The sequence below is a fragment of the Acanthaster planci genome, linkage group LG05 (assembly GCF_054643075.1).
Source record: "Acanthaster planci isolate LZ-2023a linkage group LG05, COTS_SCS, whole genome shotgun sequence".
Classification (NCBI taxonomy): Eukaryota; Metazoa; Echinodermata; class Asteroidea; order Valvatida; family Acanthasteridae; genus Acanthaster; species Acanthaster planci.
The window spans coordinates 18,254,084-18,268,285 of record NC_141781.1 but is presented as its reverse complement, the minus strand read 5'-3'; the positions used below and the strand labels follow the sequence as shown (position 1 = coordinate 18,268,285).

The window sequence follows — 14,202 nt, the reverse complement described above, 5'->3', positions numbered from 1 at the left end:
GCATGTTTGATAGTGCCTTTGTTCACGTTATCTACGTGCCTTTCGTTGAAAACAAACCGAAGAATTCGAATTGGTTCTGGGAATGATAACCGAGCAATGTACCAAAACTTTCTGAACCTACAGTGCCTGAATGGAATAGCGGTACTGATGCTACATTTCTGTTCACCTTCCTTTTATAAACAGGAAACCAGCAATGATATCTGCAAACCCGAGTTATCCTATTATGTTATAGACTCACGAGTCGCAACTCTTTGCTCATTTGCATGCCGACGAACATTTGCAGTCTGGTGTACAGATCTATCCCGAATCCAGCAAAAGCAGAGGGTACAGCAGCGCCTACATTATTACCGAATTGAGCTCCATGTGAAGCATTTCAGTGATCATTACACATCTCATCTCAACCATGTCCAAGCAAAATGAAACCTTGGCGTTGATGCCCTCACACGCCGTCACCGCCATCGCTTGTGTTTGGGCCTTTATGACCGCTCTGGCTTTCGTTGGCAACCTTCTTGTCATACTGTCAGTCTTACTCGCCAAGAAGCTACGCACAGTGACCAATGCCTTCGTGGTCAACCTCAGCGTAGCAGACCTGTGGTCGTGTCTGTCCTATCCGTGGATGATCGTGGCCCAGGTGAGCCCAGGCGGCTGGCCCCTGGCGTCAGAAGTCCCCTGCACCGTTGCCGCCTTGCAGTTTGACACCAGCCTCTGCGTTCGTGTATTCACGCTGGCCGCCGTAGCTGTCAATCGCTTGGTTCTTACGACCGTGTGCAGAGCGACTTACAGAAGGTTGTACTCTCCGAGGAAAGTCATCGGCATGATTGCGACCACGTGGGTCGTATCATGCACCATCGTTTTCCTCCCTTACGTTCTTGAAATTAGTGAGCCCGGCTACTATCCCGAAGATAAAATCTGCTCGACCAAGGACGGTTTTCATGGCCGGAAATTCACTTACGAAATCATCGAGTCGAGTTGCTTGGTGCTGTCCTTGACCATCGCCGTGATTTCCTACGCGGTGCTCTACGCCCGATCGGTCCTGCAGAAGAGAGACCAGGCACTCCGTGTTGATAACCAGCCACACGATGAAGTGGTGGTGACTGAAAGGAGGATGTTTTTCTTGGAGATCAGTATCCGCGATGCCACCAGGCAGAAAATTACCAACCCAGACCAGGAGCAAGCCACCACCAAGATCTTGTTGATAGCCTTCTGCATCATGTTGCTACTTGTGTTGCCCTTTCTGATCGCGCTGGTGGCGTCAGCCGACCATAAATTCGTCGTCTACAGTATGACCATCGCCATACTGACCAGCTGCGTGAATCCCATCATCTACGCGTTTGGTCACCCTCATTTCAAGGCGGTTCTTCCCAAGGTTGCCCGATGCCGCTACTCGGAGATACTCAAGCCTTCGTACTTTTTGCAAGCAATGCTTCAGCCCTCTTCTATTGCTTTGAACAAGGAGAGCTCGGCACCACTGGCGTAACTTGTGCCAGAATGGGGGGGGGGTGGGGATGATTCAATAGCCTATCCTCCCCCAAAAGGGTTTTTTGAGGGAGGGGGGATACCCAATGATCTCGATGATCTCGGGACTTGCGCTCATGCTCAGCACCCCGCTGCCCTTTCCGTTTGTTCGGAAAAAAGTGTAGCAAGAGGAGCGTTGGCCATGGTTTTTGGCCGTGGATATGTCACAACTTTCGGTAGTTGATACGGAAAAACAGGCCTCCGCACATATGTTCGGCATGGCCTTGGATACATTCTATTTCAACAAGTAGTATGATTTGTCATAAAATGAATTTTAAAAATGTGCTATAGTGTATGGATACCAAGGAATAGAAGTTTTGAAAATGTGATCATGGAGTAATACTGGATTAATTGTAGATTTGGTATAGTGTAATTCGAACACCAGAATTAGAAACCATTATTGCGATGGCACAGTGCTTGAGGACAGGTGGTACGCGTGCGTTACATGCCTCTTCGACCAGTAGGGTGATTTACCAAATGCACACGAGCGTCAAGTTAAAGAATGTGCGTGTGAGTGCGGTGCCACCGCATGCGCAGTTATGGCGTCTAATCGGATAAGTCTATATCCTGGCTGATGAGGCCATAGAGGGATTTCATATTAGCGCCGTCTGCGCATATCTGCGTCGAAACTGAGGCTCTCTGTGTTGACTTCCTCGCGCGCGCCCGCGGACTCTGAGTCCACACAGTACATGGAGTATCCGGTTCGTACGTGTGACGCCACTTCATTTTAAACCACGCCCACTGCACAAGATACAGGACCATCGCAGGTGCGTTAGTTCGCGGTCAATTGTCGTTTTTTTCTCTTGATTTTACGTGTCGAGTAGTCCTGAAAGACTCTTCCACAAAAATGTGCCGCCTAAAAAGTCTGAATTTAACATACCGTTATGTGTTTTGTGTCTTGACTCCTTACTTTCAAGCGTTTGATCGTATCAAGTATTGAAGCTGACACGTACAGCCTCGTTTTCAAACGCGTAAGTGCGCAGATCGACGCTAAAAGCGTCGTATTGGGATCCCTCAATACCAGCGCTCACGGGGGGATCCAAGAATTTTTCGGGGGAGGGGTTAATATCTTATTCTGCATACAAACGGAAACGATGAAACATTATATATGACATACATTGTTTAAATTGATATTGCTGTACTTACTTTTTAAAAATTATCCTCCCCAATGTTTCCTTGTTTTATCGGTGGTGGTGGTGGGGGGGTTGCATCCCCGAATCTGCGCCTGGTTCGGTATCTGTGCTCGGAAGAGGGTGATTCTTAGGGGCCATGCATTATAATCGATCCCTTCATGCCTCTCTCCCACCCCAAGTGTAGACTTTTCCCAACAACAATAATTTCCCATATTCCGTGTTGTAGCAAGGTGCCATTAACATCTCAGTTGTTTCGTAGTTATTGGCTAAAATCCAACCGTTTTCCATTTCTTTCTTCCATAGGCTATATATGTACAGGTTTCCTAAACTTTTCTGAGGAAAACTGTAAAATTTTCTTTCTGATCTTGTATTTTAATAATGCCCCTCTCCCAGTCCCTTGCATCTGTTTCTGAATGCTGGACGTAATCATAATTTTACGTTGAAGGCAACTGATATCTTCCGAAATAGAGAGTTGAATTTTGTATATTGGTTGATGTGCCTTTTATGTATTATAGTCTTGTTTAATGGTTCATTTTTTTTCATTTTAATCCCATATATTCTATCGCATGTAGTTGCAGAGATTAAGACAATTTCATTTGGAATTTTAAAGTTAGTGCATGCATTACATGAATGAATAATAGTTTTTAATTTGAATTTATTTTATGTATATACAAAAGCACAAAAAGAAAAAAAAAATAAGAACGGAACCAAATTAACCGAACCAACCAGAAACCAAGAAACAAACAGGACTATGTTTGCATTCTTTTCAATAAGCCTGTTCGTAATTACCGCATTGTCGCTGCACGGGAAAGAAGGGCAAGGGCCATTTGTACATAAAACCAATCGCTTTACCGTCGTGACGGTTTTGAGCAGGCAGGCGCCACATTCGGTAGTGAATCGAATGTTAACTGTGTGATTCAGCTAGAGCTTCAATTTTCAATTCTTTTCCGTTTTCGGTTGAATTTGTAGCATGGATGGAAATGAGCAAGATCTTTCAATTGTTGAAATTCGTCTGTGGACCGTGGCCCGAAAGAGTTCAAGGAACAACAACATATTTCACTCTGTATTTGGATTTTTAAATCAACACTTAATTGAACCTTAATTTGTATGAAATTACCTGAAAGTTTAACAAAGTCGTACGTATTACAATTTCAGTTTTCTTCCATTTTTCAGTTTCATTGTATCTTAAAGATACTGCTTTCTCTAAAGATTTCCTGGAGTGAGTTCTTAATGATGTCGATTTGCCACACCCTGTGCACAAACCCATGAGGCTGGTCTGAAAAATTCGAAGCGTTTTCTAAGAAAATGATTCTATTTTCTCACCACTACAATTCACATTTGAGTTTTTATGACATACTATTGCGTTCTGAGGGATAATTAGGCCATGCAGGGGGAAATTATTGATTAAACATGTTTATATTGTCAAGCCCCTCGTCGGGATTTCAAGTGACGGAACTTTTAAACAGTTTTCACGTGCCCTGCTTAATCCGACTCAAGAGTTGGGAGCCGAAATCCGCCCCCGTTGTCACGGTCATTTCTTATATCGCTGCAGTACATTTTTGTCAAAGCGTCGAACTTTATAGGATGTTTCCAGTAACTTGTTGCTGTCCTTTCTTGTGTACCAGTTGCACCCGCTTTGTGAAAATCGGACATACGCCCCCGGGCCGTACAGTTCTCGAGCTGAGCAGAGTCCGATTTCTCTGAAACAGGTCAGCCAAATAATGTAGGAGGCCTATACTTTTCCAGTGACGTGCTCAGTGCACGCGGGCTGCGCTGGCACGCATTAATAGCGTTGAATTTCAAAAAAGTTTAACACCAAACAAAATGTGGATTGAGTTGAAAATTCACATTTTGTGAGTTTCGTTATTTATAACAACGGTTGACCATTTGAAAAGGGCACATTAATAATAAATTTTATAACGCCCTCTATAATGTTGCTGTCGCTCAAAAAAGAGTGGTACTTTCTTTATTCATTGTCACCATATTGGGACACCTATGGGAGGCTGGGTACAATTCCACCGTCGCGCATGTTTTCAGGAGTCGGAGTGCTTTTTCATTGTCTTAACTTCGATGCCAAATTCACTTAAATCACCATGTTTTGGGGTAAGTATTTGGTAAAGAACGTTCAAGTAAGTAATATCAGTTATTTAGGATTAGTTAGGATAGAATTATTTTGTTTTGGGGATGGGGTAATTGTAATTGTATTCAGTTCAAACTTTAGTTAGGCCTAGGGCCTACTACTGTACTACTATTAGTAGTAGTACTAGGCTGGCCCGGTCGTACTGCAGCAATTAACGTCAACACTACGTCAACACAACGTCAGCATGCGTCAACACATGATAGTAACGTCAGCACACCCAAATCACGTTCTAAGTTTACAGAAATGGAATTTGATAGCAATATCATGCCTAAAATACAATTTGGCTAACGGTGTCAGGTCAACTCGCCCCCTGACTGACTCGCCCCTTACCGACTCGCCCCTTTCCAACTCGCCCCCTTGTAAACTTGCCCCCTTACAGACTTGCCTCTTACCAACTCGCCTCCTGGCCGACTCGCCCCCTGACTGACTCGCCCCCGATCGACTCGCCCCCTGGCCGACTCGCCCCCTCGGAACGTCAAGCAAATATGGCCGGCCCAATGTATTAAAGAAAACAAAACAATGGTTCTAACCAACGACGCGACACGAACGACTCACGGACGGTGATGGATATTTGGACATCACCACTAATCACTTATTTATTCAAACGCTTCCTACGTCCACTGTCTGATTAGGTTATTTGTACATCCAACATACCCTCAGGATCAACAACTTCGAACCCTCCGTCCCATTAATATTTGGGTATATGACTGTATCTTCTTGAAGTGACCCGATATCCAGTTAGTTATAGTGTTCTTTTGCTAATTCACTCGACTGGGACCTCACATATACTGCGAAAATTGATTTAGGTTCTTGTATATATGCTTTTTGTGTGATGTATAAAGTCATAGTGGTACATTGTACACTAATGTCAATTTTTAACGCCCCATTATTAATTTTTTTTCCTTCTTTGGAATTGAATATCTCTGAGAGTGCTCTTAATTTGTTTACAAGTAACGGGCACCAGATGACATGACTGTTTTTCCCTGACGTCATGACACCGACAGTGTATGCTGGGATATAATTCAATATGGCCGATCAATAATGTGATCCTTGATGACTGTACTCGCCGAATAAATCAGTATTTTGTGTTAATTGTGAACTAATAAATGCATCCTGTGAAGTTATCGGAACCTGAAAGTGTGTAGCGACCGTTACACCCTTTGTCATAAATCGTGTCTCCTTAACACTTCCGTAGGTTTGCGTCGCCAGGCATTATGCCTAATATGTACCATTTTTTTATCTGAAATAGTTCGCAAAGTTAATTAATATGGTAGGGTGTTGGTGTTGTGGCGCACGAAATCCCATAGACAATACACAGGAAACGCGCCATGGCCCATACACAGGATAATACTGAGTTTTACCAATATAAAAAAAATATTGTTACCCCCAATTTCACACAAAGGGAATATCTACCGAGCTTTAAACAAACTCAACTTTGAGTGCCAGCTGCAAACCCAAGAACCCATTTTTAAGGGCAGCAATCACCGATTCCATCTCTGACTGATTGTATTTTTTTTAAATGGTGAATGGGCCGGCCATACGTGCTTGGCAAACTTAAGGGGGCGGGTCGGTCAGGAGGCGAGTTGGTCAGTGGGCGAGTCGGTAAGGGGGCGAGTTGGCTAAGGGGCAAGTTGGTAAGGGGCGAGTCGGCTCGGGGGCGAGTCAGTCATGGGGCGAGTTGGTCAGGGGCGAGCTGGTAAGGGGCGAGTCGGCCAGGGGGCGAGTTGACCTACATGTACAATCTGGTTAACAACAGTAGGCGACATTTGGGGGGAAACGAAAATAACACCCTCCGCACAACCATGAAAGACGGTAGCCATGTTGCCTCAGATGGATTGTACCATAACGCTACAAGGGGTCACCTTTATACAGTAAACCATGGTACGGTCCAAATGCTGTGAGAAGGCAAGATGGCGGTGATCAGCAGCACTGCTCAGAGACGATTTTTTCGCGGAAAAATCTCCCTTGAAATGTAGTAAAATGTAAACTCGATTAAATAGAAATTATTCCTGAGCATGTACATTACAGTTCGATATGTCAAGGGTTCGAAATTCGTTTTTAGGGGCCTAGGTCATTTTGGCCTTGGAGAAGTCAAAATTTCCAGGGGCACCAAGGCCATTTAAAAGGGCACGGAGGCCATTGTCGAAAATTGATAAGGGCCCAAAGGCAAATTTGTCAAAACACAATCTGTTCAGCCTCTAAAATGCATTCTTTTGCTTTATTGTGGAAAAAAGTTGACAAAAACCTAACACCAGGAATTGTTATACTCTATGAACAGGGCAGGAGTTGCACATACATGTGAGTGATCGTCAAATTAATTAAAAAATTTTTCTAAAATTTGAAAATGTGTGCGCATCTCTTTGTTGACTTTTAGACTTTCAAGTTACCAGCTGATTAATCTACATTGTATCCAAGAACCCTGCCATCCCCTTAGGCTTCCCACCCTGACATGAAAACAAGAGCAATAAGGGTTAACAAGTTCTGATGCCCTTTTACTTTTTTTTACCCCTTACTTTTGTTTGTTACCAGCAATGTGGGCGGGAGATATATTTGGACGCCTGCCTTGCCGGCGTGGCCGCATCTTCACCCGGCACAGATTTCGGGAAATCACGGTGCCGTCAACATTGCCAATCTCGGAGCCACACACAGCGAAACCACCACTTACCCATGCATAAAAAAAATCCAATTTCTTGCATTTTGTAGCCGAGTTGCAGAGCTCCTTTTGAAAGGAACGTTTCAAACGTTCTTTTTGAGGCATTGTCGTGTGTCGTACAAACTGACAGTGGGCCGGTAGCGATAGGAAAACTTCGATTCCACGTGGCTGGTCCGCGTCCCTTGAAGCACGTACATGTACTACAGGGGACGCGGATCAATGCGGAGTGCACTGGTGGTACATGTACATACATGTACATGTATATTCAGCAATGCATTATGGGACACCGCGCTTGGCAATCCGTAAGGGGTGCGGGTCTGTGCTTGCTAGCACGCACGATGTTCATTGTTACATGAAGTTGAACAGTCAATGCTACTCCCTGTGGATAGTCCATGTAGCACACATGTGGCTTGGCCTGTAACGCAGGGGTTGCGCATAACTATAGTAACAGCTCGCTGCTTAAGAAATTTTGTGAATACGTGTTTGCGTGAGTGAAGGCAATGTGGCCGTATACCATGTGGGCTGTGCAAGCCCGATCGCTCGTGGTATGGTCTCGCCGACCGGTGCGGCCGGTGAGCGCTAGCGCTGGGCTGAATTAATTGTTATTTATTTTGATAACTCGCTGGAAAGGGCACAACGGCCAAAGTGTGCTAAGGGCACAGCAAAAGTGGCCGTGGACAATGCAATTTTCCGAGGGGCATCACGGCAAGTAAAAGGGCATCGACGGCACTGGCCGTCGTGGCCGTCATGAATTTCGAACCCTGTATGTCTGTTTTCTGTTTTCAATGCATTTTGTAAGTGTTGGTGGTGTGTTGACGTTACTATCAATGTGTTGACGTGTGTTGACGGTGTGTTGACGCTGATTGGTACGGCCCTGGCCGGGTCAGCCAGTCAAAATTTCAAAGCTCCCAGATTGCAGTGACCAACAAATGACCGACATGGTTTTGAGTCAACTCGGATCCAAACCAATTTGGACCCTTGCCAACTTGGACCCACACCAACTCAGATCCAAAGCCAACTCAGACCCACGCAAACTCGGACCTACATGTAGCCCCAGACTGGGGGCCAGTTTGCCCCACAAATAGGGCTGTAGTGGCTCACTTTTACACTCTGTCTCTTATCTGTCGCCACCACAGCCCTACTTCAAGGCATGCCTTAAATGCCTGAAATCCATGATTGTCACAACCAACAGGTGCTCTGTACATATATATGTTGTACCATACAAAACTGGTACCCGGTCACATCTTGCATGACAGAGGAACAAGGAACTGGTGAAATTAAATTTGAATAACATTAATATGCTTGCTATGTACATGTACCATGTTCCACACGCACACTAGCAAAGTGCGCTCGCAACTTACATGTATACCGAGCAATACTGTGACAACATGAATTATGCATCTACAGCACCTGTCGGGTGCCTTGACTCCCGACGCACGAAATGCTGCCTTCATTTTTCAAAATGGCGCCGCCCGTGGTCGGCATTTAACAGTACAGGACAGGTTTTTCGAGGCGCCATACATTGGAAAATTTACGATTTTGGAAAGCTTTAGGGTGTAAGTGAAATTGTCGAGTCTTTCTTATTTCGGAAGATATTAGGATTCAAAGTTTGTGACAATCCTGCAGTTTAACCCTAACAACCCTGAATCCTCCAATTTTTATATGATTTTTCACACACTCTAGGGAATTAGGGTTAACCACTTCGTGCCGGGGCATTTTTCAATGTTGGGCCGGCATGACCATCATTTTTTCCGTTTTCAAAATCCTTCAAAAATTCATCATTCCATTTAACGGTCATTTATAGCCGCACCAAGTAATCTTCAGGCACTACTCTTAATTAAGTTGACAGGTGACCTTCACTGACACCGGAGTATTTCAGCCAGGCCTGCTGCCTTGTAAACAGAGCCCAGATTGTGCGGTGTTACACAACTGTCTTTTGTTCACGAACCTGGCTCAGTGCACTGCTGACCTCTTTTCAATAGGGGCCAGATTAGCATGCAGCGGTGCTGTGTGGCTCATCGCTGCGGTGGTGGAGCACTTTTGTCCCCGGTGGTAATCCGCTTGCTCTCAATGCCCCAAACCCTGGTATACGGTTTCAAAATAACGCTGGATTATCACTACTTTTGAGAGTGAATAATGCCGGTAATGCCCAGCAGCCTGGTCTTTTGTTCGGAGTACGGTCTTTTGTTACAGGGCCCTGTTTCCTTTGTCCGACTACGGAGACCCCAGCCACACATATAAACCATACGGCTCCGATTTCGGAGTCCCCGGCTGGTAGTGGTTAAGACATACCTTAAAGTAGGGCTCTGGTGGCAACAGATAAGAGACAGATTGTAAAAGTGAGCCATTACAGCCCTATTTGTGGGGCTAGGGGCCTGTCTACTGGACTCCCACCGTATCCAGCCCCACATGCAGCGGTTCGTTCAAAACATGCCAAAAAGTGGAAACTAAGCAGAAATGCCTCTAGGCCAATGAAACCCCTTTTGCATGTATGGGTCATTCACCCCATGATGTCATACTTTGGGTGATTTTCAATTTGTAGAAGTCTGTGAGTGTGAAATTTTGGTTTCGATTTGGGCCTTTCATTTACTACAGCGACTAACTCCCAATTACCCCCAGAACTGTGGGGTCTGAAGTCTGCTCCTCTCCCACAAACCCTACAGAAAAAGAGGCTTTTTCACCAAGTATGCAAGTGAGCGCGCTTTCACACAGTGAACGATTCCTGTTGAGCGCCTTTGTGCACCCAACGGCTCTTGTTTGTCTTCCTTCAATTTGATCACTCCTCCGTGTGACTTGGAACCATTGTTGTTTACATGTACATGGGGTCGTAACGCTTTGTGTTTTTTTTAATCGAGCTTTGTGGTGAATGATCAAGTACATGTGTAGTTTTCCCATGCTTTAACCATTTCACGCTGTCTGTACTGGACTTTTCATCTCGGGGAAAAGAGTCACAAGTATATTTCCTGTGCAGAATTCTGCTGGTGAAAATGACCACGTACATGTAGCTCAGTAAAAGTACATATGTAAGTGAGAGATAAACTTCTGGGATGTCTGCCCTGGACATGAATTACATGTAATACAGTAATTTAAAGTTAGATACATGTACAAATACAAATGGCAGTTTCCAATAATGGGTAATTTTAGACACATCGTTGGAAACGGCAGTCTTTTTATTGCTTTCTTCAAAGTAACCACTTACCTGAAAGAATTATTTAACAGGGAGCTTAGTCCCATGACTTGTCTTTAAAGCGAGTACATCTACATGTACTTTGTACATGTATGCTTTGCAGCAGTAATTTTGTGGGTTGCTTCATGGGCAGCTGCAAATGTTGGAGTATACTCTGTACTCTTCCTTTGACCCTTGACCTCCCGTGTTTTCATTGCAGGTTTGACCATCGAACCCGGGAAACGTTATACCCAGACTGTGGAGGAGTCCTTCCACGTTTCCATGGTGGCTCTGGATACCAGAGATGTAGCTAGTAAGTTCCTATAGACTAGAGGTCAGGCCCAATTTCACAAAGCTGCTTAACAGCTGAAAGGTTATGCTTACATGTACATGTAATACTATAGTAGAAAACTTTGCTAACCTTCTCTTGGCCAGCGGTGCTTAGTGTGGTTTGTGCTATCAGTTGCACGATCATAGAGAATTCTATTGTTATGACACTGAAGTTAAGTACATTTTTCCTTTGAGGATAGCATGCCTTCTGCCGTGCTTAATGCTTATGGTCTGCACAAAATACACAGATCCTCTGTTAGCGTAAACGTACGCTTAGCAGCACTGTGTAATTGAGGTTTGCAGGAGAAAGTCTCACCAGTCTGTTTTCCATGGACATGAAGTAGGCATGAATTCAGTATCGGACTATCACAGTTGGTGAGCATCATTAACCATGTTAACACCAACAAGTTTTAACCAGAGGTGCCTGCTTATTACAGGTATGAGGAGATTTGTACCAGGAAGGGGGTTAGAGTACTAATGAGGAAAAGGTTTAGAAAGAATTTTAAATGTGTATGACACTAGAAAATCACGATTATCCAAAAAAGGTATTTTTTCACAGGCTGTACCGGCAAGCACACTTTGGCCACAAGAACTTTTTGTGAATGCTTTTCTCCAAATTCCCCCCCCCCAAAAAAAAAATTCAAAACAACTGGTAAATTGTTAAAGGAAGACATATACATGTATACATGTATTAGTGTGGAAGTGTTTTGGCTGAAAACCCATAAGGCACTAGAGAAATTTGGTTTCTAACTTCTTGTTGCTTGACCCCTTGGGGGCACTCTGTATTGTGAATAGTTCTGTTACAGAGATATTCACATACATGTGTGTACCGGGTACATGTGCATGTAAGCCCCTATCTGGGCTGTAAGTGACTTTGTCTGATTGCAGGCTTCCATTGGACGAACAGTTTTCGGAACAGTGATCAGGAACTTCCGGTTCCTTGGTTCCAGGTAACTCTGTGTACAGTTGGGGTGGTTTAAACTGAAATGACATCACACTTACCAGTATGAACTGGATGGAAGCCACCGGGTACTTTTACTTCCCATAAAACACAGCCCTAGTTAGTGCCCTTGAGGAAGCCACTGGCTGTAGCCACAGGCAGTGCCCTTATGGAAGGCACAGGCTGCTGCCACTTTCCATAGCATGTAGCCACAGCCATTGTCCTTCTGGAAGTTACTGGCATCATTGTATGCATGCAGTTTCTAGCTGTAGTTACATGTACATGTAGTTGATGTAGACACAGCATCATGGCTTTGTGCTGCAGCTGAGAATGGCATGTGCCCCAGTGGAAGCCACAGGCTGTGGCTACTTTTTCCCATAGCATGTAGCCCCAGCTAGTGTACTTGTGGAAGCCACTGGCTGCAGTTACTTTCCATAGTTTTCATGCTAATTCAAGATGCAGCCTGTTGATTCAGAGTCAGTTTTTGCTCCTAACAACAACCTCTGTGTTGCAGCCACTGACAGAGAGCAAGCCAAGCTAACGCAGTTGATGGTCCAGCATGAGAGGGCTGAGTTCCTTGTCTGCACGCTGTGCTATGGCACCGTCTTCCAACAGCCGCTTGATCTCAACTTCACAGAGGGTGAAGAGGTTACGTTTTTCTCCGAAGGACGGGGTAATTCAATTTTTGAGCCTCAGCACGCAGTGTTGGTAATCCATGCATTTACACTGTACAGGTATATTTAGTTGAAAGGTTCAAGCCCAATTTTAACCGTCTTAGTCTTCAACACTGTGTTACCTTTGCCTGAATATTTTTACCGGTAGTGCTGGTACACACACACTTCAGAGATCTAAGAAGTAATCATTTGCAGAGTAGGTTCCATGTACGATTGCCACCAGTGTGTTTACATGTAGATCGAGAACCCCTTGACTTGACGGCTTTTGTGGGATATGTGTAATTTTCTTGAAACGTGTGCATGCTCTGTTGAACTCAACACAATGTTGATTTGCCAGGAACGTTGCACTTAACCGGCTACCTTGTCAAGGACGAGCCCATGTCTTTGGACCCAGACATGATGGCACTGGAAGAGATGTCGAGCTCTGATGAGATGGCCAGCGACTCTGGAGGTAAGTCGAGCTTGTTTGAGGTCACTTTCCAGGTCAGTTCTTGTTAGGGTCAGGTCAAATTCAGGTGCAGGCTAATGTTACAAATGACCTTGAGTTGCCGTAGCTTTAAGACAAGTTGTCAGTTGTTAAACGATTGGCACTATATGTTGCTTAAAAAGTCCTGGAAACACAATTTGGATGAGGTTAAACATGTTAAATCAGATCAGGTCAAATCTGGTCAACTGCCAGTGTAGTTAGATCAAGTGGTATTGAACTATCTGTGGGGGTACTGTCATCTATCGTGACGTACATGTAATGTGAGCAGAAATTTTCAATATGACAATGAGATTACATGCACCAGTAGGTGTGTATTTTTGCTTTGCTAATTCTCAGATGATTTAGAGTATAATATTTATGTTTTTTCGCTGGTTCAGCATTGTGGCCTTTTTACAGATGAAAGGTATCTGTCCTTTTGCAGTGGAGATCCGAAGCACGTGTTGTTTTCCCTTCAAAACTGCTGAATTGGCAATATTATAACAGAGTGGAATGGAACTATATCTACACCTGTGTGGAAGTTGTGGAAATTGGAAAGTCAACTTCAACAAAAAAAAGGGAAAAATCTAAGTGCAGTGAAAACGTAACTGACGCACTCATAAATACAGGTCAAATTATTGGCAACCTGTTTGTAATATAAAGCATGGTTTTCTCAAGTCCGATTGGTGCATGTACAGAATATTGCTGTCAGCTACTGGCACATGAAACCTGTATGCATGTACATGTAGGTTGGTAACTTGAGAATGGCATGTTGTTTGCAGAGTTACATGTATCTGTGACCAGGGGGATCCTATCCCCTAGTCATTTGCAGTTGCTTCAAGGGAAGAGCGTGTGCGGCATGCGCATGAGTGAGGTACTTTGCTTTCGGCCAAACCTTTACACAAAACGCAGAGGTGTTTATCTGAGCTAGACTTACACAGAGTGCTCCAACCAGAATGGTACTGTCCACCACAGTGTACCTTCTGTGCAGAACGCACACCCACAGATCAAGAGTTAGTACCGTTACAGATGGTAAGTTGAAAATTGGCATTGTCGGTCATCTGTACAATTTTTACAGCAAACGAAAAATTGGGATAAAATTTAATGCCTACAAAATACAGTACAAGATGTACATGTACACGTACCTCCATCAAAGAGCCTGATCCCATTGTTGCATTGTTGTATGAT

The 14,202-nt window shown here is 44.3% G+C and overlaps 2 protein-coding genes across 6 annotated transcripts in view; both read left to right on the top strand.

Annotated features, from left to right (window-relative positions):
* Positions 1-88: 88 nt before the first annotated feature.
* On the top strand, positions 89-4,506 carry LOC110988712 (alpha-1B adrenergic receptor-like). Its single transcript, XM_087137485.1, has one exon. It carries the CDS (start codon positions 404-406, stop codon positions 1,475-1,477), a length of 1,074 nt encoding a protein of 357 aa, XP_086993611.1. The 5' UTR covers positions 89-403; the 3' UTR covers positions 1,478-4,506.
* Positions 4,507-4,600: 94 nt separating this feature from the next.
* LOC110988680 (uncharacterized) overlaps positions 4,601-14,202 on the top strand; it is a 38,483-nt gene continuing 28,881 nt past the window's right edge. For 2 of the 5 annotated variants that reach the window (XM_022252438.2, XM_022252437.2), the window contains exons 1-4: positions 4,609-4,751; positions 10,828-10,920; positions 12,392-12,550; positions 12,889-13,002. In XM_022252438.2, the coding sequence (XP_022108130.2) occupies positions 4,742-4,751; positions 10,828-10,920; positions 12,392-12,550; positions 12,889-13,002 (376 nt within the window). In that variant the 5' untranslated portion in view covers positions 4,609-4,741. The other 3 variants (XR_015425498.1, XM_022252439.2, XM_087137483.1) reach the window with 3 other exon arrangements.

Bases quoted from the DNA above. Each gene is read 5' to 3' on its own strand.
- LOC110988712 (XM_087137485.1), top strand. From the start codon at position 404: ATGTCCAAGCAAAATGAAACCTTGGCGTTGATGCCCTCACACGCCGTC.